This window comes from Peromyscus eremicus, chromosome 19 (genome assembly GCF_949786415.1).
Source record: "Peromyscus eremicus chromosome 19, PerEre_H2_v1, whole genome shotgun sequence".
Classification (NCBI taxonomy): Eukaryota; Metazoa; Chordata; class Mammalia; order Rodentia; family Cricetidae; genus Peromyscus; species Peromyscus eremicus.
Genome location: NC_081435.1, coordinates 35,072,650 through 35,099,882, shown reverse-complemented (window position 1 = coordinate 35,099,882; position 27,233 = coordinate 35,072,650). Strand labels below are relative to the sequence as shown.

At 38.9% G+C, this 27,233-nt stretch overlaps 1 protein-coding gene across 1 annotated transcript in view; it reads left to right on the top strand.

Annotated features, from left to right (window-relative positions):
- Fem1c (fem-1 homolog C) overlaps positions 1 to 26,184 on the top strand; it is a 28,322-nt gene extending 2,138 nt beyond the window's left edge. Inside the window, exon 3 of the mRNA XM_059246012.1 lies at positions 22,842 to 26,184. Within this exon, the coding sequence (XP_059101995.1) occupies positions 22,842 to 24,151 (1,310 nt within the window). The 3' untranslated portion in view covers positions 24,152 to 26,184. The remainder of the gene's footprint in view (positions 1 to 22,841) is intronic.
- The last annotated feature ends 1,049 nt before the right edge of the window (positions 26,185 to 27,233 follow it).

The window sequence follows — 27,233 nt, the reverse complement described above, 5'->3', positions numbered from 1 at the left end:
TTAGTGGCAGATGAGCTGAACCTTTCTGTTTGGAACTATAGTGAAATGCAATACATTGTTTTGAACTTTTTTTTAGAATCACTTTGGAGTAGTGAGTCACCATCTTATTTATTCTAGGTAGGCATTTATTTGTTACTCTTGTTATAGAAGGCTAGACCACACAGCCTTGAAAGGATTAAATCTGAAAGGGATATCTGTTCCCCGATTCCACTTACTTGTGGCCAATAGAAAATCTTTTTATGTAGAACTTGTATTAAATGTAGCAAGACAGAAAATGGATTCTAAAGACCTGTTTAGGGCTAAAAAAAAAGCTAAACAGGGACTAGGTTAAACCAGTGTAGTTGTTGGCAACAACTAAGGACCATTGTCAGGAAGAGCTTAGGTTTACAGACAAGTATAACTTTCACTAGTGTATGAAACCAAAGACCGTGATGGGTTAGAAATTCCTCAAACCTTTAAAAGAGGCTTTTGCAGAACAGTTTTGATAACCTGAAGCTCTTAAGTAAATCTGCACAGCAGCAGTAAAATAATTCACTACCGGATTTTAAAAAGCTAATAAGATTTAAAAGTAGGATAAATCAGTTGAAGAATTTTTCAAACATCATATTGGCTTGCATTGTTTACAATGAAAAATGTCTTACTATCCCTGCATTTTAGACTTCTGTATTTATAGTTTGTTTCATTCTTCTAGAGGTAGACTGCATCCCTCCCTCCCTGCTTTGCTTTTGATTGACACCCCCACTCGTGTGTGGGGTGGGTGGGTGTGTGTGTGTATGTGTGAGTGTTTGTGTGACTGCACACAAGTGGATCTTAATCCTAGGTTGTGTCATTCAATTTCAGCAAACATGGCTGGCTCTTTCTTGTTTGATACAAATTTTCATTGATCGTATATAATTAATTGATCTAGGACTGTGCTAGGATAAACAATCTTGCTGTGAATATTCTTGAAGAAAGATGTGTATTAGCACACTGTGAGAATAACTATAGTGGGAAGCAGAGGATGTGCTGGGAGTGTGGGCACTGTATTGTTCCCGAGCATGTTTATAACAGTAGTAGTTTTGTTTTTTTCCTAAAAGAGTCTTATGAAAATGATACAAGACCATTGAGATTTTTTTTTTGAAGTTTTTCAGAGCAAATGTAAAACTTAAAAAAAATCCCAGTACTCAGATAACCCTTCCAAGGATATTTCTAAATTTTGTACAGATATGTGTATGCAGTTTTATGTCTTGTTCTATAACCTGTTTTTAATTAGTAAGTTATTTTTAAATTCTTAACCATAGCTAAGAACTAAACAGTCTCTTTGTACACTAATGAGAGAGATGTGCTTATTCATTTTTATAAAATAATTAAATCTTGTTAGGATATTTGATACTACAGGATATACAGTATCTTTAGTATTTTTCTTTTTAAAAAAATTTCCTTTTACTGAAAATAGATTTTTTTTTCATATACTATATCCTGACTGTAATTTCCTTCCCTCTATTCCCAGTTCTTTCCCACCTCCCCTCCCATCCAGATCCACTCCCTTTCTGTCTCTCAGTAGAAAACAACCAAGTTTCTAAAGGAATAATATGATATACTATGATAAAACAAAAACACATTGGAATTAGACAAAAACAAAAACACATTGGAATTAGACAAAAACAAACAAATAGAGGGAAAAGAGCCTAAGATAAAGCACAAGAAACAGAGACCCACTTGCACACTTGGGAGTCCCATAAAAACACTAAACTAAAAATCACAATATATATATATATATATATATATATATATATATATATATATATATGCACAGAGGACCTGGTGTAGACTTGTGCATGCTGCCTCGGTCTCTGTGAGTTTATATGTGTGTTGGTTATGTTGATTAGAGGCCCTTGTTTTCTTGCTTGTCCTCCATCTCCTCTGGCTCTTAATACTCTTTCTGCCTCCTCATCCCTGAGGTTCCCTCATCCCTGAGGGGAAAGATTTGGTGGAGACATCCCATTTAGAACTGAGTGTTCCAAGATCTCTCACTCTCGGCGTATTGTTTGGCTGTGAGTCTATTTCTTCTCATCTGCTGCAGGAGGAAGCTTCTCTGATGATGGCTGAGCAAGGTACTGATCTATGAGTGTATCAGAATATCATGAGGAGTCAAAGACAGGAGTAATTGGTTTTACCCTAGGTCTTTGGGCTATCTAGTCTCAGGTTCATGGTCACCCAAGTAGTGTTGGATATGGGTTCAGTCTCATGGATTGGGCCTTAAGTCAAATCAGATATTGGTTGGTTACTTCCACAAGTTTTGTGCCACCATTGCAGTAGCATATCTTGCAGGGAGCACACCATTGCAGATCAAACTGTTAGTGGCTGGCTTGGTGTTTACGTTACCCTTTTGGTAGAGTGCATAGTACCTTCTGGTACTAAAGATGCTAGAACGTAGGGGTGAAAGTTCTCTTATAGGTACTAGCTGACTTCTCCATGTCTGGTGAATTGTGTAGGTGTGGTCTTTAGCAATAGAGTCTTGCTATTGCTTTGTGGAGAGCAACATATAGTCTTGGCAATAGCCTGGGTTGTTTGGGGATTCCCATGGGACTCTCTTTGACCAACAACTTAAATGTAACCCACTCCCGGTACTGGAAGCTTCATTTGGTGACAAGGGATGGTCATTTGGGGCTGTCTCCCCCATTATTTGGCTATTTCATTTAGCTTGCCTTCATTTATGTGTATATATTAGGAAGCTCTGCTGTATTAGGTTTCCATACTACTCAAATGGCCCTTAATTTGGCTGTCTCTCCTTATATTCCCCCTCATCCCCTTTTTTCTTCCCCACTTGATCCTCCTGTTCCAGCCCACCCATCCATCCATAACTATCTGTTCTATTTCCCTTTCTTAATGAGATTTAGTGGTTCCCCCCAGTCCTTTACTCTCTGTCTCACTTCTGTGGTTCTCTAGATAGTAGTTTGGTTATCATTGATTTAACAGCCAGTATGCACATATAAGTGAACACATACCATATTTGTCTTTCTGTGTCTGGGTTACCTCGCTAAGAATGATTTTTTTCTAGTTCTATCCTGTGAATTTCATGGTTTTATTTAAGAGCTGATAATACTCCATATTCATTCTTCTGTTGAGGGACCAGATTGTTTACAATTTCTGGCTATTATGAATAGAGCAGCAGTAAACATGGTTGAGCAAGTCTCTGTGGTCGGATAAAGCATCCTTTGAGTATAGGTCCAAGAGTGGTATATATAGATGGATCTTGTGGTAGGTTATTTTCCATCTTCCCCAGGAACTGCTGCACTGATTTCCACAATGACTGTACAAGTTTGCACTCCCATTAGCAGTGGATGAGTGTACCCCTTACTCTGCATCCTCACCAGCATGAGCTATCACTTATTTTATTGATCTTAGCCATTCTGATGGGTATAAGTTGAAATTTCAAAGTAATTTTGGTTTAAGAACTGCATACTAGCCTGGCGGTGGTGGCGCACGCCTTTAATCCCAGCACTCAGGAGGCAGAGGCAGGCGGATCTCTGTGAGTTCGAGGCCAGCCTGGGCTACCAAATGAGTCCCAGGAAAGGCACAAAGCTACACAGAGAAACCTTGTCTCGAAAAACCAAAAAAAAAAAAAAAAAAAGAACTGCATACTTGGCTGGCGATGGTGGCGCACACCTTTAATCCCAGCACTTCGGAGGCAGAGGCAAGCCGATCTCTTGAGTTTCAGGCCAGCGTGGTTTGCAGAGCAAGTTGTAGGACAGCCAACGCTACACAGAAAAACCCTGTCTCAAAAAGGGAAGAGAGAGAGAGAGAACACGAGAACTACATACTCTTCTAATGGAGCTTGGAGCTTTACATTGATTCTGAGTTTTAGATGATAAGCAGTGTTTTTGTAAACATTCTTCAGTATGTTTTTTGTTTGTTCCTGATTGTCTTGACTGGTAGGTTGATGAGTTAAAAGACTAGACTTTTAAAAAAAATCCTGGTGAAGAATGTTTAATCATGTCAATATTGGGAAGGCTTCAAGATAATTAAAAGAAGTAGGGGATGGCTAGAGCACATGATTTGTTGGTGAGGCCTTTTGATGTTTTGTTCCTTTGGTTAGGGCTTTTTATTTATTAGTTTAATAATGTCTATATTATTGATAAAGCCAGACATTGAAGTCAAATTGGGGTGTTTTAAATTTTTAAGTGGAGAGATGAGTACTGATACTATTTGCATTATATTTTCTAAACTTGATTTAGATACCTCTGTAGATACAAAAGGAAGGGTCCCTTTTTCATCATCATTATCACAGCTTTGTATGTGAGAATCTATGGGCTACCTCTTTTTCTAGGTGATCTGCTAAGTCTGAGTCGTATTTTCTTTGGTATCAACATCTGATGTCTTTAAGAAGACAAGTAGGGTCAGGTGATGATGGTACACGCCTTTAATTCCAGCACTTGGGAGGAAGAGGCAGGGGGATCTTTGAGTTTGAGGCTGGCCTGGTCTACAGAGTGAGTTCCAGGATAGCCATGGCTACAAAGAGAAACCCTGTCTTAGAACTCCTTACCCGCCCCCCCCAATAAGACAAGTAGGGAAAGAATTATATCAAATGTTGTTTCAGATACCTTCAGTTTTGAATACATACAGAGAAGATTTTTATCATTTTGTGTGCACCATATTAACCTTTTTTGTGAAGCTACTTTTGGACCTTGATTCTTTATAAATGTTGGTGACAGATTCCAATATATACACACACTCTTGCCCTCCTGTACTCTGATCCTGAAGCTTTGATTCTTTGATAATTGTAGTTTGATTGATCCTTAGATTCTTGGGTGAGGGCATGGAGGAAGGGGAAGAAGTCATTTGTAATCAGAAAGGAGGAACCATCTAAAACTGATGTAGCGCTGGAAGAGTATCATACCTGACTTAGCAGTGAAGAAGGATTTTCTTCCAATTTTTAGCTCAACTTTCAAAGTGACAAATGCTGATAAGACTAGGTGTAGAATCGAACAGTTCTTCTTTTTAGTGGTGGTGGGGAATCCAGGGTCTCATGCATGCTAGGCAAGTGCTCTGCTTCTGAGCTACATCTTCAGCCCCGTTTATTAGAGCATATTATATGTCATGCATTGGAAAGTATTCTGAAAAAAAAAATACCAATAGGTTATGCTTGGCTTTACTTTAAAATGCATGTGAGTGCTTCATTCCTTTACTTTTTAACAAGTAGTTGACAATTGACTATTACTTAAGCGTTTTCCATTACTTTTTAACAGGCTGTTGGCATTTTTTGAATATATTTAACCAGAAAGTGGAATTCATTCATTAGTTGATGGCGCTCTGTCCCTCAGTATGTCACTGGGCTGTTAGACTCACTGTGTCCAAAGATGAGTACGACAAGACACCCTGATCTTGATTGCTGCCTTTAAGGTCTGATCTCAGAGACAGCCTCAGAGGCAGATGCTATTAGATGTATGGGAAAAACTTAATCCCTAACAACACTCTACTTAAGGGGCAGTGGGTTCCTTCTTTTTCCATAGCATTCCATAAGGGGAGAAAATATTTCAGATACTCAGGAGTATCTCTCCGCTAGTTTAACATAACAATTGATTTTAAAAAATTTTTAATCTTTATTTTTGTTTTATGCATATGAGTGTTTCGTCTGCGTGTATGTCTCTGCATCATGTATATGTTGTGCCTATGGAGACCAGAAGGGGGTGTCAGATCCCTCTGGGACTAGAGTTACAGACAGCTCTGAGTTGTCATGTGGGTGCCGGGGACCAAACTCAGGTCCTTTGGAAGGGCAACTAGTGCTCTTAACCACCAAGCCATCTCTCTACCCTATAACAGTTGATTTTTAAATGTATTTCATTTTTATTTTGTGTGAGGGTGTCAGATTCCCTGGAACTGGAGAGCTGCCATGTCGGTGCTGGTAATTGAACCTGGGACCTTTGGAAGAGCAACCAGTGCTCTTAACCACTGAGGCATCTCTCCAGCCCCAACAATTGATTTTTGAGACAAGTTGGTTCCTATTTAAAACCAGTAACCTCCAAAGCTGAAGAGATTATATTGATCCCCAGAACTACCACTCAGCAGTTCACATTTACAGTCATCTTTAGCTTCCTTTGCTTCTGTTTCATTTGAGATTGTTTTTGTTTATGCTTGGAGTTTTGATTTTGCAGCTCTCAAACGAAGCCCTTCATGTCTGCTTTTAGATCCAAACTGCTGGGAATTTAGCAGGTGAGGGTGCTTGACTTTAGCAGGGTGCTTGAATTTAGCAGGTGAGGGTACTGCAGACCAGTAATAGTAACTCTCCAGGTTGGGTTGGAGATTGGGCCTAGAAGACACCGTGTCTTCACTCATAGGTCAGTCATTTTAGACGTTCGTTCAGGTGCTGAAGTAAATTGGTAATGAGGTAATTATGGTGGCACTTTGGAGGCTCTGAGATACGGGCTGCTAAATGACTGTGCACTGACTAGAAGTGCTTTGTGGAGAAAGACTGAAGTGTGGGGAGGGAGAGAGAGAGAGATGTCTCACTAGTTCAGAGTGGCTGTGCTCCTTCAGAGGACCTGAATCTGATTCCCAGCACCCGTGATGGGCAGGTCACAACCACCTGATACTCCAGCTCCAAGAGATCTGATATAGTCTTCTGGCCTCTGCAGGTACCTACAAACACCTCTTAGACATACACTTAACTTTTTTAAAGTCCTAAAACATGAGTAGAGTTTATAAGATACAGAATTTTATAAAGGTCCCTTGAAATGATGTTGGGTTGAGATGTAAGGTTTGGATAGTTTTTCAGGCTTAGGAAATGATATGGATAGGCACATTGAAAAAAAAGCCTCTAGAATCCAGGAATTGGGATGTAGGTTTATGCATAAGGACCAAAAGGCACTCAGGGTTAAATTATAAAAAGAGCAGTAAATTCAGGTAAAGAAGTTTAATTTTGAGCCGGGTGAGGTGGTGCATATTTTGAATCCTAGAACTCATAGCCAGGAAGGACTAAGAAACCCTGTCTCCAAAAAGGATGTGGGGAGGTGAAGAAAAAGTTAAATTTTGTTTGTCGTGCAGCTGTATCATAGATTGCTTTTCAATGTTGTGGTAATCATGACCAAAAGCAACTTGGGGAGGAAAGGGTTTATTTCAGCTGATGTGTCTCCATTATAGTCCGTCATGAAGGGACATCATGGCAGGAACTGAAGAAATGTGGGGTGTGCTGCTTACTGGCTTGCTCTTCATGGCTTGCTCAGCTTGCTTTCTTATACTACTCAGGACCACCTGCCCAGGGATGGCACAGTGGGCTGTGTAGCTTGAGTTTTCCTACCTGGCCCACCTCAGGACAAATCTCTCTCACCCGCCAGACCCACAGCCACTCTGACCCGACCAAGTACACACAGAGACTTATATTGGTTACAAATTGTATGGCCGTGGCAGGCTTCTTGCTAACTGTCCTTACAGCTTAAATTAATCCATTTCTATAAATCTATACCTTGCCACATGGCTCGTGGCTTACCGGGATCTTCACATGCGGCTTGTCATGGTGGCGGCTGGCAGTGTCTCTCCCTCAGCCTTCCACTTCCCAGAATTCTTCTCTTTGTCCCGCCTATACTTTCTGCCTAGCCAATGGCCAATCAGTGATTTATTTACTGACCAATCAGCAACACACTTGAAATACAGACCATCCCACAGCAGGGCTGAGTATTCCCACATCAGTCATCAATCAAGAAAATGTTCTATAGGCTTGCCTCCAGGCAATCTGGTGGAAGCATTTTCACAAATGATTTAAGGTTCCTTTCCCTAGAAAAGTTTTGTCCTGTGTCATGTTGACAAAAACAGTAACCCGGCAAAGTGTTTTCAGCAGAAAATAACTAGAATTTTAAGAGCATTCTGGTACACTGTGAGTGTTTGAGGCTGGAGACGTCATATTTTTATCTTGTATATTAGGGAAAGAGTCTGGACCAGAGTATTTGGTAAGTAGGCTTCCTAAATGGCTAAGTTGGATTTGAGAGAGGGAAGGTAAGCTCTTTGATGGCAAGCCTTGTGTTTTATAGTCTTCCATGGGAGGATAGGTCCATAAATTAAAAAGATTATACAGAAATCAGTAGTATAGGTAGACTTGGTAGGGGTTCAGAAAAAAGTAAAATCTGTTTAGCTGTGTGACAGATAATTGTATTAAAAGATTTTCGAGACTGTTAATTTGAGCAGGTTTTTGTCTTTGGCTTTTTAGTATGGTAATCATACATTCATAGATGAAAAGGATATGTCAAACTACAGTGTACCTAACATCTTACTTTATCAACTATATCCATATTTTTAAAAAATGTATCTCTTCCTTTTTCCTTTTTTTTTTTTTTTAAATTTTTCGAGACAGGGTTTCTCTGTAGCTTTGTGCCTTTCCTGGAACTCACTCTGTAGCCCAGGCTGGCCTCGAACTCACAGAGATCCGCCTGCCTCTGCTTCCCAAGTGCTGTGATTAAAGGTGTGCACCCCCTCAGCAATATATCTCTTTCATCGTCTCTGAATAGTTCAAAGCAAACCCAAGGCATTGTTTCATTCTCTCCCACAGTAAGAACATTTTAGAGTGTGGATGTAGATTCATCAGGGACTTAATTATTTTTATCATTTTTTTTATAAAACCCCAGCTGCGTGGTGGTGCATATCTGTAATCCTAGCACTTTTGAGGCTAAGTTGGGAGGATCCTAAGTTTGAGGGTTGCCTGGGCTGTGTATTGAGACTATGGGAGGAATACTTTTTCCACACTCTAAAAGTATAGGAATCTCAGCTAGTAAAGGCTCTTTTGTAAATTAAAAACTGTTGAAGGTAATAGACTAGGGTAGGACTTGTTATCGTGGTAAGTAGGTTATTTTAGTGTACTTGAATACTGGGTTGAAAGCAGTTCTCTGTTCTTTTGAGCTGGAGGACATTTACCAGCCATTGGTTATCTTTAGTACACCTACTTGAAGAATAGAAGGACCTAAACTTTTATTCTGCCCTGGTGTGTGGTTTTAATTTGGTTTAGTAATGGTTAAATAATTTACTAGTTTTATTCATTAACATTTTAATGCAGATCTTCAAGTTGTTCCCACCTTGCTTTTCTATTGTCCTCATGTCCCTATTGTCCTCAGGAAGACTTGTCATGCTATTTGAAGGGTAGCTGTAAAGATGTGTAAATAGCTGTGTGGGTAGCTTTCTCTGGAGATGGAACCTGAACTTTGAATTCTCACAGAATTAAACTAAGGTTGGAGAGAGTGACCAGTATGGGATGTGTCTGCCATTTCTCAGTTGTTGGCAGCCCCATTAACTCAAGACAGGCTTCCCGAGTTTTATGTACTTTCTTTTAGGTATATATATGGTCCCCTCATGGTGTTCATTTTGATCAGATTTTCAATGATTTGTTAAATCTTTTTGCTTAAAATAAAATTTAGGAATTCTTGATATTTTAGAGATTTGTGCTTTTGATGTATTAGGACAATGTGTGATAGAAGACAGAGGTGGAAAGGCCCAATTTAAGAAGGCACTAGGAGTGTACCTGTCTAAAACATCTGTACCTTTCCCTTCCTTTGGGAAGAGCTGTAGTTAGATAGGAGCCCATGAGTTACAACAACTTGGAAAGGGAGTTATAGTGAAGTCTGGATGGAAGGAACATGGATGTTTTCAGTCTTCCAGTGAGCTTTTTTACAGTTGGGAGATGGTTCCTGTTCTCATCCCTAAGCTCCAGGGATTTTAGTCTTGAAAACTCTACTGCATTTCAAGTCTTCTTCTGGAACAGTTTCTCATTCATCCTACATCTTACGTTGGCAGATAGAAACAATGAAATATTTAGTTTTGTTGTAAGCTCATTGGCTTGTGTTGTTGAGTTTCTATGTTTCTGCTCAGTGCCTCATACAAACAGTTAATGAAGGGAGGCACACAGTAGTCGTGGCAGTTTGTTGTTGTTCTTTTTCTTTTTTCCTGCCCCTTGGTGTCTCCCATGATAGAATATACATGGAGGAAGGGAAATACAGCAGAACCTACTAGTGCTCCTTTAATAGTCTAAATCACTTCTACATTCTCAGCTCCTTCGGTGCTTGCAAATTACATAGGGCATAAAAGAATCTGTCTAGATCTCTCCTGTCTAGATCACTTCTAAAGTAGGCCCAGATACAAAATGGAGGAAGAGTGAGTTGTTGGTCAACCATAGTAAGCTGAAGAAGAAAGATGAATTATTTTTGTGTATTTTCAGACACACATATTCTACAATATGGTCTTTGTTCTTGTAGGTCAAAACTATGTTTTACCAGAAAAACAAATGTTTTGATTGTTACTGGATTTTCAAACAACTTTATTGAGATCTCTTTTACATATCATTCACTTACTTAAAGCATACAATTCATTGGGGGTTTTTAGTGTGTTAAATGAGTTAGGTAGCTACCACTGCAATTTTTCATCCTTCTGCCCCAAACTCATGTTCATTGTCTAGTGCATTAGCCTCAAGTGATTACTAAGTTTCTTTCTGTCCCTGTAAATCCACCTTTTTTAGACTTATTGTATAAGTACAACTGGAACATATGGTTTCTCATGACTTGCTTCTTTCACTTAGTATAATGTGGTCAAGGTTCATTCAATTGTAGCATATCAGTTTAATTTTTATTATCAAATAATAATGCCTTTGTATAGATCAGTGGTTCTCAACTTGTGGGTCGTGACTCTTCTGGGTTGAAGAATCCTTTCACAGGGGTCGCCTAAGACCATCAGAAAACAGATATTTATGTTATGATTCATAATATTAGCAAAATTACAGTTATGAAGTAGCAACAAAATAATTTTATGGTTGGGGGTCACCACGACATAAGGAGCTGTCTCAGCATTAGGAAGATTGAGGACCACTGGTATAGATACTACTACTTTTATCCCTTCAGAATTGATGAACACTTGATTGTTTTATTTTTCAGCATTATGAGTAGTGCCATTTGTATAAAAATCCCATGGGTATATGTTTTCATTTCTGTCCCATGTATGTGTTGCTAGGAGGAGAATAGGGTTGCAGTGGTCACTGTTTAATTTTTGAGGAAGTAACAGGCTGTTTTTCAGAGCAGTTGCATAGTTTATATTCCTCAATATAGGAGGGGCCTAATTTTTCTGCACTCACCAGCACTTGTTTCTTTTATATATACCCATCCTAGGGTTGTGATTGTGGTTCATATTTTCCCATGGCTAATAATGTTTCGTATCTATTCATATGCATACTTCAAGTATTTGTTTGCTATTTCTGTATCTTCGTGTCTTCATATATTTTCGTATGTTTTATAGTTGAGCTATTTAACTTTTGTATTACTTAGCTTGAAGAGTTGTTTATATAGCTGGGCCTGGTTGAGCACCCCTTTAATCCTAGCACTTGGTGGTCAGAGGCAGGCAGATCTGTGAGTTCAAGGCCAGCCTGGTCTATAAGGTGAGTTCTAGGACAGCTAAGGCTGTCTTGAAAAAAAAAAAAGTTGTTTATGTATTTGATATACAAGTCTTTTATCAGATATATATTTACTATATTTACAAGTTTTTTTTCCCCATTTTGTGGACTTTTTTTTTCATATTTGATGGTATTGTTTATAGCAATTTGAGTTATTTTGCAGATTTAAAAATTTCCTTTGTAGATCAGTTGCATATGAGCAAGTTAATTTCTTACTACATTTTTACTTACTTTGCGTGAGTGTGCGCATGCTGTCATATATGTGTACCCATACCATAGCACACATGTGGTGATCAGAAATAAAGCTGTAAGGTTTACTGATAGTGTTTATGGCTTAAGAACTTTTCCACGGATGAAAATTGTGACTTAATTGTAATATATACTATATTCTTACTTTGACTCATTTAAATTTAGACTAAATAGCAGGGCATAGTGGAACACACACATCTATATCTTTTTTTTTTTAATTATTTAGGATGCTTGATAGCATTTATGTTTAAACATTGCATTCTATCCAAGTAGGGGAATTATAGGTCTGTACCACCAGGCAGGGCTGAATACAGAGAATTCTTGAGCCTCAAAAACGGTTCTTCCCCAGAGTGCTGGTGTATTTTGGGTTTGACATTGCTTGCCTCAAACTTTCATACATCAGCATGAATTCTTTTATGTGCTTGTTATCAATTAGTTATAGGAATCTTTAAAATTTATATCGATTAAAATGCTCCCACCAAGTACTTCTTTTTTTTATTTTTTTATTTTTTTTGGTTTTTCGAGACAGGGTTTCTCTGTGTAGCTTTGCTCCTTTCCTGGAACTCGCTTTGGAGACCAGGCTGGCCTCGAACTCACAGAGATCCGCCTGGCTCTGCCTCCCGAGTGCTGGGATTAAAGGCGTGCGCCACCACCGCCCGGCCCCCACCAAGTACTTCTTAAGGAATATTTCCATGCTTTAACACATGAGCATACGGGTTGCTGATCTTAATATCTACACCAGAAGCATCCCACTGAATATGGCTACTATTCATTCTTGTAAATTTTTTTGCTCTGCTTTTGAAGTTACATAGCTGAAGATTAGTCATGTCATGTGAATTTTCTACAGAAAGTCTCTGAGTTGATGTTTAATATGCCATTAACTAGCTAGCTTAAATTTGAAAAGGATACCCACTTAATAGAGGTGCCTTTTGAGAAATTACAAAGTTTCCATTATGAATTTGGTGAAGGAAAATTGTTTTCCTTAAAATGAAGTTGCTCAGGCATTGGAAGTGGTGTAATACAAAGTGCTTTTCTTTTTTCCTTTAAAGGTCAATTCATGAAATTTCCATGTCCAATACTTTTATTTTAAACCATTTTTTAAATTTTATTTTTATTTCATGAGCATTGGTGTTTTGCTTGCATATGTGTCGGTGTGAAGGTGTTGGATCTATTGGAACTGGAGTTACAGATGGCTGTGAGCTGTCATGTAGGTGCTGTGAATTGAACCCAGGTCCTCTGGAAGAGGAACATGTGTTCTTAACTGCTGAGCCATCTTCCCAGCCCCCAAATACCTTTATTTTGAATTAGGATGCTTGGTAGCATTTATGTTTAAACATTGCATTCTATTTTTCATTGTTTCTTAGTAACCCTGCTAAGTCTTTTGGAAGTACAATCATTGTGTTGTGGGGATGTTTAAGAGCTATAAAACACAGGAAATTCTTGAGTCGAATATGTAGTAATTAGCATATATTGTTTAAAATCAGTGATGATAACTGTCAAAAACATGGTCTTTGGCATGTAATTGAACATGGATGACTAGAAAGAACATAATATTTTCATCTTTATAAAGTTTGAGTGGAATAGTGACTTTTTTTTACAAAACATTTAGCAGTATATTTAACACTTAAATGACTGGTAGTAGCAAATAATTGTCTATCGAATTATAAAATAAAGAGTTTATGTATAGACTAATCTCAGTCTGAAATAGATGGCTTTTCTTTTTTTTTTTTCTTTTTTGAGACAGGGCACTGTGTAGCTCTGGCTGTCCTGGAACTCACTGTGTAGATCATAGATCAGGCTGGCCTTGAACTTACAGAGATCACCTGCCCTTTTCTTCCAGAATGCTAGAATTAAAGGCATGAGCCACTATTCTGGCTTTCATTAATTTTTTTTAAAAGGAGAAAAAAATTTGTTTATTTATTTATTTTGTTTTTTTTTTATTTTGGAGATAGGGTTTCTCTGTGTAGCTTTGCGCCTTCCCTGCATCTCATTCTGTAGATCAGGCTGGCCTTGAACTCACAAAGATCCGCCTGCCTCTGCTTCCCAAGTGCTGGGATTAAAGGCGTGCGCCACCACCGCCCAGCCTAGAAAAAATTTTGTAAAACGGGATAAAATGTTTCATTATTTAGGAATAGAAGTCATATAAATTAAAAAATAATTTCAGAATACTATAAAAGTTGAACTTACTGTGTTTTTTTTTCTCCACTTCAAATTTTAATCTTTTTATACGATGTATCTTAACCATATCTTTCATAATTCTTGGGCAGCCTCCAACATGTCTCCCTTGTCCTTTCATGTCTCTTCTTCCTCTCTCTCCCTCACTCCAGAACCTACTGAATCTGGTTAGTACTGCCGCTGGAGTGTTTTGTTGGATTGGTCCTGTGCAAGTAATTGTAACTGCAGTGAGTTCGTTCATGAGTGTAACGGCTGCGGCATGTTCAGAGATCGGCATGTTGTGACACGGTCTTCCCCATCCTCGGTCTCAGATGTTTCTGAACCTTGTGAGGTTCTAGATTTCTCATTTAGGGTTGAACACTCAATAAATAGTCATTTATTCTTAGAGCTTTGACCAGTAGTTGTTTCCTGCGTTAACTACTGACTACTAGTCTGTGTGTATGAACATGGATGTTTAGAAGGCAGTTTGACATTTAGTGAAACAACGGTAGTAGGTCCCCCCCAGGCCACATGACTTCCTGAGCCATGGGCTTGTGAGCAGCTTTTCAGGACCTGACATAGATTCCTCTTGGAGAGTGGGCTCCATATCTCATCAGAAAGCAGTGTTATCCCCATACAGCCATGCTCTGTTGCACCACTGTGCACGTTTGCCTAGCAGGTCAATGTTGTAACATGCAGGCTACACTGCTGGGGAGGTCCATTGATGACTTTGTTCCTCCAGAGGCTTCATAGGACTTTCTGGCAATCGTAGCTAGCCATCTGGGAGAAGTTTTCAAGTTAGTTCCAGCTTGATTTTTCTGTGTCCTACAATAAAGTGTGTTATGTCTTCAGCAATGGGATCTTACTATCTAGTTATTGTGGGCAGCCTAGAGCAATGGCAGGAGCCTGTATTGTTTCAGGACCCTCTATAACCTCCCTGGCCAGTAACTTGTAAGGGAGGTACCACCTTGCTAGAGATTCCCCTTTAATAACCTATGTCTTCTAGGACAAGCATTGTCAATTTTTGGCAGGCATTGTTACTGCCACATAAATGTAAGAACAAAAGTTACTACTTTTCCCTTTGTAGTTAATCCTTTTTTCAGACCCCAGCCTCTGGCCATCAGTGGTCTGCTATTTAGTCTGTGTTGTAGGCACTGTTTTAGAAGTGAAAATTTTAAAGCAACACAAATGCCTACCGACAAGGAAATGTTTATGTGAATTATGGCATATCTCCTTACTTTAACTTTTATTGTAAAACCATTAAGAGTAATTAAGCAATATCAATTTGATTTATAGAGGATATACAGACTTGAAACTGATAGAACTCCAAGATCCAGGTGAAAAACAGGAATAGTTGTATATTCCAATCACAACTTTGTCATTATAGTATTTAAAAAGACTTGTAGAAAGAGCACAAAAAATACAGTTGCCTTCAAATTCTGCTATGGTTTTAAAATCTTCAGTAGTTGAGGAAAATCAAGTGGAAATTTCAGATATGTGAAATATGTGAATTTGTGAAATTTGAAAATGAAGTCCATTAACTTACCGTTATATGGATTCTTTGATGCTGTGTGGCAGAGGTTAAGGCAGTAACTCTGTGACCTATGAAATCTAAACTGTTCTGGCTTTTGCTAGCTCTGGGTTAGACTCTACCTGTCACTGAGAAACAGGGCCAGAGAAGATAGTGAGTGGGACATGTTACTGTCATGTAAAGTCCCTATCCCATAGTGTCCCTGTATCCCAGTTAACAATTAAGATACTTTAATATTGAAAATAGAATAAAACCAAGATTTTATCTGCACACAGTCGTGGTTTCAGAATCGTGAAGGTTTTCTGCTGTTTCTGAAGAGGAAGCATGAATTAGGGAGATGGGGTTGTCTGAACTTTTTGGGTTTTCGAGACAGGGTTTCTCTGTGTAGCTTTGGAGCCTGTCCTGGAACTCACTCTGTTAGCCCAGACTGGCCTCGAACTTACAGACTGCCTCTGCCTCGAGTGCTGGGATTGTTTAAAGGTGTGCACCACCACCGCCTAGCGGGGTTGGTTGAACTTTGATGAGAATGTTTAACTTCTACTAGACACAACATTCATGGAAGCGTAGTATGACTGACCTTTAAAATGAGATCCCAGAATGATGTCACTGAGGTAGCATTTGGAGCTGTGTATTTATGTTTTACCACTAAGTTTTGGTTTTCTTTAAGTGTGTAGGATTGAATTTAGCTCTCTGCCTTGCATTGTTATACTTAAAGATTAAAAGAGATAACAGCTAATACTTTTTAAGAAATCATACTCTTAGACTTGCTGCATTTTTTATTTGCTACTTTCTCTGGGCTTAATTCACTTCTTTTCTTCCTTCATAGTTTCTGGAAATGGTTCTTTTTCACTTCTGCATATTTATGTATACCTCTCCTTTCTGAGTTTAATGTGCTGCTTATTTTTTTCCTCCTCATAATTTCTTGAGATCAAACTTAGCTATTTTAAAACCTTTTTGTTTGCTATATGTACATCTAAAAGTATGTATTACTTTGAGCACAGTTTTGGCGGTAGCTCCGAGATTTATCATTTAGTACTTTCATTGAGAATCAGTTAATTTCCTTTTGACTTTCTTCTTTGACCTAGGGGTTATTTATTAAAATGAGTTTTAAAATTTAATATATTTTAAAATATAATGTATGTATAATTTAATATTTAAAATATATAGGATTTTTTAAGTTATTGATTTGTTTTTTGTTTTTTGAGATGGTGTTTCTCTATGTTGCCATGACTATCCTAGAACTCGCTCTGTAGTCAGGCTAGCCTCGAACTCGGTGATAAGCCTCACTCTGCCTCCCAGGTTCTGGGATTAAAGGCATGTGCCACCACTGCGCATCTTTATGTCAGTCTTTTGATATTCTTTAAAACTAACTTTATGGCCTAGATTATGATCAGTATTGGTATATTCCATGTATCTTTGGGGAAAAGTATTTCCTACCATTGTTTCCCCATTTTCAGTTCTAATATTCCTCTCTTTTTATGTTTAGGGTGTGTATTGCATACATACAATGTGCCATGGATTTCTGTTTGCATTTTAGTCATTTTTTTTCTTCTAGGGTCATTTAATTCATCTCCATTTAATAGCATTTATTCTTGGAGTTGGATTTTCATTTGGCTCCCTTTAGGGTCTACCTGTTTGTTTTTGTTTGTTGTTTGCCTGGTTTTTTGGGGGGGGGGAATTTTTGTTTTGTTTTTGCTCTTTGGATTATTCCTAATTTTCTTTTATTCCTTTATAATTTAGGAAAAACCTTGACTCAACATTTTTAAAATCCTTGAACTATTTTTATAGTGGTTACCCTTGTTAATAGGACTTTGGCATACATTTCTCTTACTTTCCAACAGTGAGACCTTAGGACTCCACTACAGTTGTTCTCCTTATTTTTGGTGATAGTGCTGCCAAGTGTTTTACTTCCATATGTAGTATTTCAAGCCCACAAGATATTGTTGAGAAAGTTATATTTACTTAGATTTATACCCACAGATTTCCCTTTTTTGTGTATCTATGCCCAAGTCTCCTGGCTGCCATATACTTATTCCTTCTGCTAAAAAAATACTCCAAGATATTTAGGCTCTTCCTAGTAATAATATATTTTAATTTTCTTCATCTGATAGTGTTTGTTATTTTTATTTATTCATGGTGTAGATCTAGAATTCCAATTTGATAGTTCTTTTCTGTTAAGCGTTTTCACAGTGATTCCGTGTCTCAGCTATGTTCCTAGTGAGACTGCTGTTGATGTTGTTAGTTTCTAGCAGAGAATGAATGGGAAGCCTTCTGTGGTTTAATGCTTTTCTCTTAGACCTTAGTTTTTCTACATATGAAACACACACACACACACACACACACACACACACACACTCTCACACACACACACACACACACACACACACACTCACACTCCCTTAGCAAACCCTAATACAGGTGTCCTCTACTTAACTTTTGGAGATGAGGTCTCTCCACAGCTTTGGAGGTGTTTAGGGTGGGCTGACTGGCCAGCTCCAGGAATCTCCTTGTCTACTCTCCTCCCTAGTGCTGGGATTGCAAGTGAGTGCCACCACACTCAGCATTCTCTACTGAGGTTCTGGAATCAAAGTCATTGCCTTGCTTGCAGGGCAAACACTTTACCAACTGAGCATTCTCCCCAGCTCCCTCCAATCATTGTTTGCTGTCATCAGAGAATGCACAGAAGAGAAAATGGAACATAGAGCTGATGGAAAAGTCCAGTAAGGCATTTAGTGAATACAGTTATTGACACAAATTTTTATATGAAGGTTAGCATATTCAAAGAGATTTTTAAAAATTGGATATTCAAAGGAAACCTGAAAACTACAAAAAACCAAATAGACATTCTAGAACTAAAAAAAAATTAGTGGGTGGCTTTTAAAAATGGATTAGTCATAGCAGACTAGAAAATTCATGAACTAGAAGATGGGTCAGATGGAGATACAGAGAAAAATCACAGATGAGAAAGGGCTACAGGAGACAAAGGGAAGAGTGCCAAAAGGTCAGCATGCTTAAAGCCATAGTTCAGAGCGTGGAAATGAGCCAAAGCAGAGTTAAGAAGTGAGTCTTAGAAGTCAGTTCAACAGTGGCTGTCTGAGTGTGCAGAGCAGTTGGTGGCTGCTCAGTCCAGGAAGCTAGATTGCCTCTGGAGTTTCAAACCATCTGGAAATGGAGGCCTGGAGAATTCCTGGAGAGCCACTGGTCTTCAGTCCCTCTTGGAAGGCTGGAGAAAGTAAGTTCTAGCATCAGCACAGGCTGACAGTAGCAGTGGTAGTAACAAGATAGATGTGCTGATGAGCAAGGGTGAAAGCAAGCAACAAAAACCAGCCTGCTCTCCCTCCGCCCTCGTATCTGCGAAGCCATCAGAAGATGCTTTCTGCTCAGGGGTGGTGTGAGGATCCTGACTCCTCACTTAGACCTTCCTGGAATACCTAAATAGACGTGTTGATTCTAGACCAACCAGTGACAGCCAGGATTAACCATCACAGTGCCTGAAGGATAATGCCTCTGGCTTCCACAGGCATACACATTCACACACATATATGATTTGAGCTCTGCTATGGCAGTCTCATCCTCCAAGTAGTATCTGTATTTGCTTCTAGTTTGAGTACGTGTGTAGTACCCTCAATTATTTTATTTTATTTTTGGTTTTTCGAGACAGGGTTTCTCTGTGTAGCTTTGCGCCTTTCCTGGAACTCACTTGGTAGCCCAGGCTGGCCTCGAACTCACAGAGATCCGCCTGCCTCTGCCTCCCGAGTGCTGAGATTAAAGGCGTGCGCCACCACCGCCCGGCTTCAATTATTTTATTAATTTGATTTACTTTTTTGTGCTGGCTTATCTATTTGTAGTTCACCTGTGCCCTGTGGAAGTGTAACCTGAAGTGTGGGAGTTTCCAAAGCTCCCTTCCCGGTTGTTTGTGACTAGTCTTCTCCAGTCTGCAGCACAAGGCTGTTGAGAGGCCTGGTTTTTAGCTGTCTTCTAAAACCACTGAAGACCAGTGGGAAAATTTTGCCTGATTCTAGACTTTCCTAGTCTTCTTTCTCATCCTTGATTACTCTGTTGGCTCCTAAGTGCTTTCAAGGCAGAGTTTTAGATTTACATTTGTTAGGCATGATGGTGCGTACCTGTAACCCCCAAACTCGGGAAGTACAGATAGCTCAACAGTTTGAGAACAGCCTGGACCTGTACTGTATCAAAACAAAACAAAAATGAAGGAAGGACAGATGGACTAGGGAAAGTGGAAAAGTGTTCTGCTTTGTTTATTGGTGCATAGAGCAGGCTGGCCTGGAATTTGCACTCTTCCCGCTCTGCTTTCTAGGTGGTGGATTAGAGATGTGCAGTCACGCCTGGCTCTCCTAGTCCTTGGTCTTCGAGTGACCAGACTGCTTTGTCACTGCCATTGCTAGACAAAAAGCCTCCTCTTCTCTTTCTTTAAGCCCGATTTTTTTTTTTTTTTTTTTTTTGGCCTGCACATGGGTAGATTCAGAATACACATATTCTAACTTTTTCAGTAAATACAGCATTTTAGTTCATTTAAAACTGACTTGCTGCATCCCTATTCTTGATTTTATGTTACTCTTAATAGAAAAGAATACCATCTAAGCCTTTTCTTTTGGCTTAAATTTTTGTTCATTTGGTTTTTTAACTTAAATCATCTATTGTGGGGTAAAAATAGGGGTTTTCACTTCAGAATATTTAAAAAAAAATTTTTTTAATGTACTTGGCATAGTAGTCATGTTTAGTTAGAATTTGAAACAAATGACAACAATAATCAGAATCTCTGAGTGCCCTGGATGGTTGGCAGTACTTTGTTGTTGATCACTGAAATCTAGGACAGAATAAACAGATTGGAGATAACTCATATATTTCTTAAAGATATTGTGGGAAATCAAGATGAACCTGAAACATTTCAAAGTCCCTCCCTATGTGTAACTAAAAAGAGAAAATCATGTTAGATGACATTTACTTACTTAGTAGTTGGGGTGGTGGAGTGTGTGCCATGACGTGTGTGGAGGTGAGAGGACAACTAGTCAGCTCTCTCCTTGAACCCTGTAGGACCCAGGGGTAGAACTCATCAGGATTGACAGCAAGTGCCATTACTTGCAAAGCCATCTTGATGGGCTGTGGTTTTTCTTTGTGTGTGTATGTGCCTGCCTGTGTTTGTGTCTTGTATGTGCATACCATGACTCATGTGTTCGCAGGGTCTTTTTTTTTCCCTTTTTTTTCTTTCGTGTGTGTGTGTGTGTGTGTGTGTGTGTGTGTGTGTGTGTGTGTGTGCGCGCGCGCGTGCGCGCGTGCGCGCGCGCCTGCCTGCCTGCCTGCTTGTTTGCTGTATATATGCCAGACTAGTTGGTGCACAAGCCTTTTTTTTTTTTTTTTCTTTTTCCCCTCCACCTCCCATCTTGGTGTAAAAGGATTGGGATTTCAGGCTCACACTACTGTGCCCAGATTCACATGATTTCTGAGGATTCAAACTCAGATCTTCATGGTTATGTGGCAAGCACTTTGCCGACTGAGCCCCCTTCATGATGCTGTTTTTCCCCCTTTAATAAAGTAGATTTGTTACTTATCTTCAAACCACTTCCTGATATACATACTGTGTTGGAGGTCCCCAAAAGCACCCTGATGTTTGAACGTGACTCACTGTGCAGTAGTTCTCACAGGTGAGATTTATTATAGTGATGTCAAAACAAGACACAGCTAGATCATCAGGGTGAGGTCTAGGGGAGCATGCGCAGGCTTCTGTGTGCTTTCTCCCTTTCATGAAGAGCACTCTTCCCAAATAGTGAGAAGACATGCTATTTTGGTATAAGACACATACTCATGACATTCAGCACTCAAGGTTGTAATTGAGGACTGGGTCACACAGGCATCCTTTGCCTAACCATATCCCAAATTTCAAACACCTAGACAGAAAGCAGCTGTTTAACATACAGTTCATAAACTACAGTTTGGCACAGTGACCACCCCTGGCATTCAGGGAACATTTTATGCTGGTATAGAGAGCAAGTTTCCAGATGCCAGTCTGACGTTAACCATGCCAGCATCTCTCTGGTGAATGGCAGTTTTAGACTGCTTTGTTAACTTCCTATAAATATACCCAAAGTGATGCTGTGCGGATACTTCCTGCAAACATTGTATATACATACCAAAGAGCTGCATGATGGCTTCCCTTGTGATCAGTGGTCAAATGGTTATTGTTACCCTTAGATGTGATATCTGATGTTTATGACATACTATTGCTATAGACTGTTAGTGATATGCTAGTGCCTTTTGTCAGTTTTAATTCATGTGTAGGGTGACGGGATAGTGTTAGAACATTTAATACATCTAAAAAGATGTTTAAAAAATTAAATTATAACAGGAAATAACCCATTATGAAAGGGTTTTGTATATCATATCTCCTTTGAATATTTATATTGAATCACCTGTAGCATGAATCCTAATTGATCTTAATAATGAAAACCTGGAGCCAGATATTGGGGTAAATGCTGAAAGATCAGTATAGGAGCCAGCCACTAAAGAGACTTCCTACATCTACCAAATTCTCAGCCTGAAAGACAGCTGAGCTCCTGTCTCCTCCTGCTTTATGTTCCTCTCTGCACCCAGTTATATCACTTCCTGTCTCCACCTCCCTAGTGCTGCAGTTAAAGGCATGAGACCCCAAGGGCAGGATCAAAGGGTGTGCCACCACCCCGGCTTTGTTTCTCTTTTAGACCAGATTAATCTTGACCGGATCAATCTTGTGTAGCCCAGGGTGGCCTTGAACTCACAGAGATCTGTCTGCCTCTGCCTCCTGAGTGCTGGGATTAAAGGTGTATGCCACCACTTCCTGGCCTCTAGGGCTAACTAGTGGCTTAGTTCTGAACTCTGATCTTCAGGCAAGCTTTGTTAGATCAGAAACAAAATATCACCACAACCACCATATATTTTTCAGATTTTAGTGGACTTGTTTTTCCTATGAGAGCAGTGTTGTGAATAATACTTTGTAACACATTTTGACTTTAACAGTTAAAACTCATTTGATAATCAATCGTTTTCAGAAAAAAAAATTGCCCCCTACTAAAATTAAGTGGAAGAATCTTAGCTCCATTTATACTGGAGAAATTGACCCAGAAAGTTGATTGTCAGTCAGCAAAGCTACAAATGGCTTAATTTTATTTCATCCATTTTTGTTCAGAGAATATCACTTTCATTTGACTATGAATGAAAAGTGCCAAGGGGCTATTGATTAAGGGGCTTTATCTGGTGACTTTGGGTGGGTTGTTTTGTTTTCCTTTTTATACTCATTTTAGTCAAGTTATTCAAGAATTTTTGTAAATATCTTCTTCCGCTCTTGCTGTGTATCAGACACTTAATATTAGGTGCTGAAGGTAATTGTTTTCTTCTTTGTAATTATAATATGTCCTACTTATGGTTGGTTGGAGTTGCCTGTGCTTTTTTTTTTTTTTTTTTTTTAAAGTTACATTATAGCCTGGTCCTTCAAAGTGTGTTCTTTTCCTTCTCTTTAAGGCAATACTGCATTGCATGATTGTGCAGAGTCTGGAAGCTTGGACATCATGAAGATGCTGCTTATGTATTGTGCCAAGATGGAAAAAGATGGCTATGGGATGACTCCTCTTCTCTCAGCAAGTGTGACTGGTCACACCAATATTGTGGATTTTCTCACACACCATGCCCAGACCAGCAAAACAGAACGTATCAATGCTCTAGAGCTTCTGGGAGCTACGTTTGTAGATAAAAAAAGAGATTTACTTGGGGCTCTGAAATACTGGAAAAAGGCAATGAACATGAGGTACAGTGATAGGACTAATATAATTAGTAAACCAGTTCCACAGACACTAATAATGGCTTATGATTATGCCAAGGAGGTAAACAGTGCAGAAGAGCTAGAAGGTCTTATTGCTGATCCTGATGAGATGAGAATGCAAGCCCTGTTAATTAGAGAACGTATTCTCGGTCCTTCTCATCCTGATACCTCTTACTACATTAGATATAGGGGCGCTGTCTATGCCGACTCTGGAAACTTTAAACGATGCATCAACCTATGGAAGTATGCTTTGGATATGCAGCAGAGCAATTTGGACCCTTTAAGTCCAATGACTGCCAGCAGCTTGCTGTCTTTTGCGGAACTATTTTCCTTTATGCTACAGGACAGGGCTAAAGGCTTGCTGGGTACTACTGTTACATTTGATGATCTCATGGGCATACTGTGCAAAAGCGTCCTTGAAATTGAGCGAGCTATCAAACAAACTCAGTGTCCAGCTGACCCATTGCAATTGAATAAGGCTCTTTCCATCATTTTGCACTTAATTTGCTTATTAGAAAAAGTTCCTTGTACTCTAGAACAGGATCATTTCAAAAAGCAGACTATCTACAGGTTTCTTAAGCTGCATCCAAGAGGAAAGAATAACTTCAGCCCTCTGCATCTGGCTGTGGACAAGAATACTACATGTGTAGGGCGGTACCCTGTTTGTAAGTTTCCATCTCTGCAAGTTACTGCGATACTGATAGAATGTGGTGCTGATGTGAACGTCAGGGACTCTGATGACAACAGTCCTCTACATATCGCTGCTCTGAACAACCATCCAGACATCATGAATCTCCTTATTAAATCAGGTGCACATTTTGATGCCACAAACTTACACAAACAAACAGCTAGTGACTTACTGGACGAGAAGGAGATAGCTAAAAATTTGATCCAGCCCATAAATCATACCACATTGCAGTGTCTCGCTGCTCGTGTCATCGTGAATCATAGAATATATTATAAAGGGCATATCCCAGAAAAGCTAGAGACCTTTGTTTCACTTCATAGATGATAATTCGAACTGTACGTCAGCACTGTTAAAGCACGAATTGGTAACAGTTGTTTCATAACTGAGCACTGTTGTGATAACACCAGCATTCATTTAGCTTGATATCATTGTGCTCTCATTGGCTAAAGCATTGTAAGCATCAAATTTGCAGGATTGGTTTCCCAGTATTTAATATAAATATACCGTATAATATATTGTTTGTGAATTATTGAGAAATGTGATGTCATATTCAAATTTCTAAAACTGTCTGCCAAAGGCCATTCTGGTTTTGTTTGCTGTTGGGTGTCAGGGACAGAGTTAACTTTTCAGTGATGTCTTTATACTTTACTAGTTTGTGAATTTTATACAGTTGAAAGTCATCCTCCCCGGCTCCCACTTCTTCAGTCTTCAAGTTTTGCCCGTTTCTACTTTTTTTTCTCCCTAACCATTTCTGCTACAGTGTTCCCCGAACCTTTGGATCCATGCTAGGTCATAAACCTTATGGACTTGTTCACCATTTGCAGTAACCATAAGTGCTTTATCTTCTCTATGCACCGGCTTAAACTGGACTGTTGTGTGTTGGCATATTCTCTATGCAGCAGTTGGTCAACTTAACTCAAAACACTGTTTTCTTAAGTTAGGAAGTCATTTCACAAAAGTACTCTTAGAGCATGTCAGTTTCTAGAGTTGCCGGTAAGCTATTTGAGCTCAAGCTTTGTTTAGTTTTATGTTTGGTTTGGTTTTGCTTTGTTTCTTCACATCTGAGGTTTCTTTTCTTCAATCCACAGAAAGTTTTTGGATGCTAAATTTGGGAAACAAATCTATTACAGCTCATTAGCCCAGTTGAATTTAGGTCTGTCATCTTAGTCTGTCGTACAGGAAAGGAAGAACTTTCCGAAGTGACCTGCCTTTCATACTGCTCCAGCGCTGTCCTGCTTGTGCTGATGGTGTGACTAGGTATAGAGAATGGCTTCACTTTAACCTCAGTCTCTCATACCACAGCTTAGAGAGTCACACTGAGCTCCCAGTCATTGAACTGCAGACCACTTTTCGTTACACAAAGGCTAAAGCATGTCAGTGGCATGATGCTTGCCCAGCCAGACCTCGGCATCTCCGATAATTAAGGTATTTAGTATGCAAGTTACTGCCATAGTATCAAAGGTCAATAACAGTCTTCTTTCTTTTTTCAAGTTTATGTATATCTTTTAAAGATAACGTGCATGAATTACTTTGATCTCAATTATTTGTCACCCTATTAAAGACAAAAGATTGCACAGTGATTTCTGTCCCCTAATGAAAGCGTCTCCTTTCCTTCTCTCTCCCTGCCACTTGCCCTCCTCCCAGCTCTTTTTCTCCTCTCCCACTTATTTTTTTTTCCTATCATAGATTTGTTAATGCCACAGAAAGGGCTTCTTTGACTTCAGAAAAGATAAGTGGAAATTGAAAAGATTCAGGTAATCACTCAGCACTTTACCGTACTCAGTAGAATTTACAATGGTACACATTGCCCTGCAGATGTAGTAAAAAAAAAAAAAAAAAAACTGTTCTGAATGAAATGCTCCTTATTGATTCTAGAAAAACAAGTCAGTTCCCCTGTGAACTGGATGATCTGGGTCACTTGGGTTTAGGGGATGACGTTTATTCTGAGGGTTGATGTAATGTTATTTAAAGAATTGTCATTGCAATCACATTCATCTTTATTCAGTAAAAATTTGTAATAAAGAGTAGTAAATAAAGAACAGTAGACTTTTTCATTAAACAATTGAGGTTTAATTTTTTTAAAAGGTATCTTTACTCATTTTACTACGTTTTAAATTTTACCATTGGGAAAATGAATTAGTTATCAGTGGGCTCTTTTCAACCTTATGAAGATGTTTTACTATGTTTTATTTACTGTGGGCAAGTCTCATAAAATATTTGAGCTGCTATACATAAGAATAATATGTCATTTAGACAGATATTCTAGAAATATCAACCTATTTTGAAATCATCTGCCTCTAACTTTATGGTATGAGAATTATATATGCTTGATGCTTGAACTACCTTTTTTTTTTTTTTTTTTTTTTTTAAGAAAAGAAAACTTGGCCATTTTGGTGATCTCACTTTTGGGGTAAAAGATGACAATTTGACTTTAAGGGATTTAATACCTGCATCCCCCTACCCCCCCTTTTGCCCAGAAGAGCCTGGCTTACATGTTCTTAGAGCAAGGCTCATCCTAAGGCTCACTGTTGTACAAGTGGACTTGACTCTGATAACCCTGTATGAAGTAAGGATATCTTCACGTAGTGGAACAGATAACTTGGAACTGGGCTCTAGTCTTGAAAACTGCAGTGCTATGTTGCAGGCAGGATGTAGCTCTCCCTTTTTTGTTTGTCCACTCCAGAAATGCCATTGGGAGCTCTTGAAAATGCAGTTACGTAGCTCAGAATTAGCCAGAATTTTATTTCAGAGTAAGTTGGTTCAGGAGTGCAACCTCAGATAAAACTGTTAGGGCCTTCATCAGAAAATCGTGAGACTGAATAAAATACAATTCTTAAGTTTGGGGGTTTGTTTTTGTCCATGATGAGCAAATGATCTAATTGTACTCATTGGAATCAAACTAAACGGACACTGTAGCATGGTAGTATTGGCTGGTATTGATGTGTAAGTCTTAACAATGTTTCTCCAGAAATGCCTCTTGAGTTTCAGATGTTCTACAATTTTGATCATTTTTGTAAGACAAATGGTTATTTTATTCAGATACCAGTCTCCTTTCCAAAGGCAAATGAACTACAGGCTTTAAAATGTCATTTTTTTTTCTTTTATCCTTAGTCTGACAAGCATAAGCCCCAGTCAACAAGATAACTTGGTGTCCTTTATGATTTTGAAGTTAAGTGATTGCTCATTTGCAAAGAAGTAATTTGTAATATTTTTAAAAATCCCATTTACTATAAGTTGAGAAATTGTTTAGGTTATATTTGGAAATTTGGCTTCTTAAAATCAAATTGCCCAGCAGAACCCCTCAGCTGAATGCACAGGTGTGTTGATCCCTGTGATAGTTCCCAGCAGGGTCTGGGTGAGGAATAGTGTTCTTACACCCTCTACAGCAGCACCATCACGTGGAACT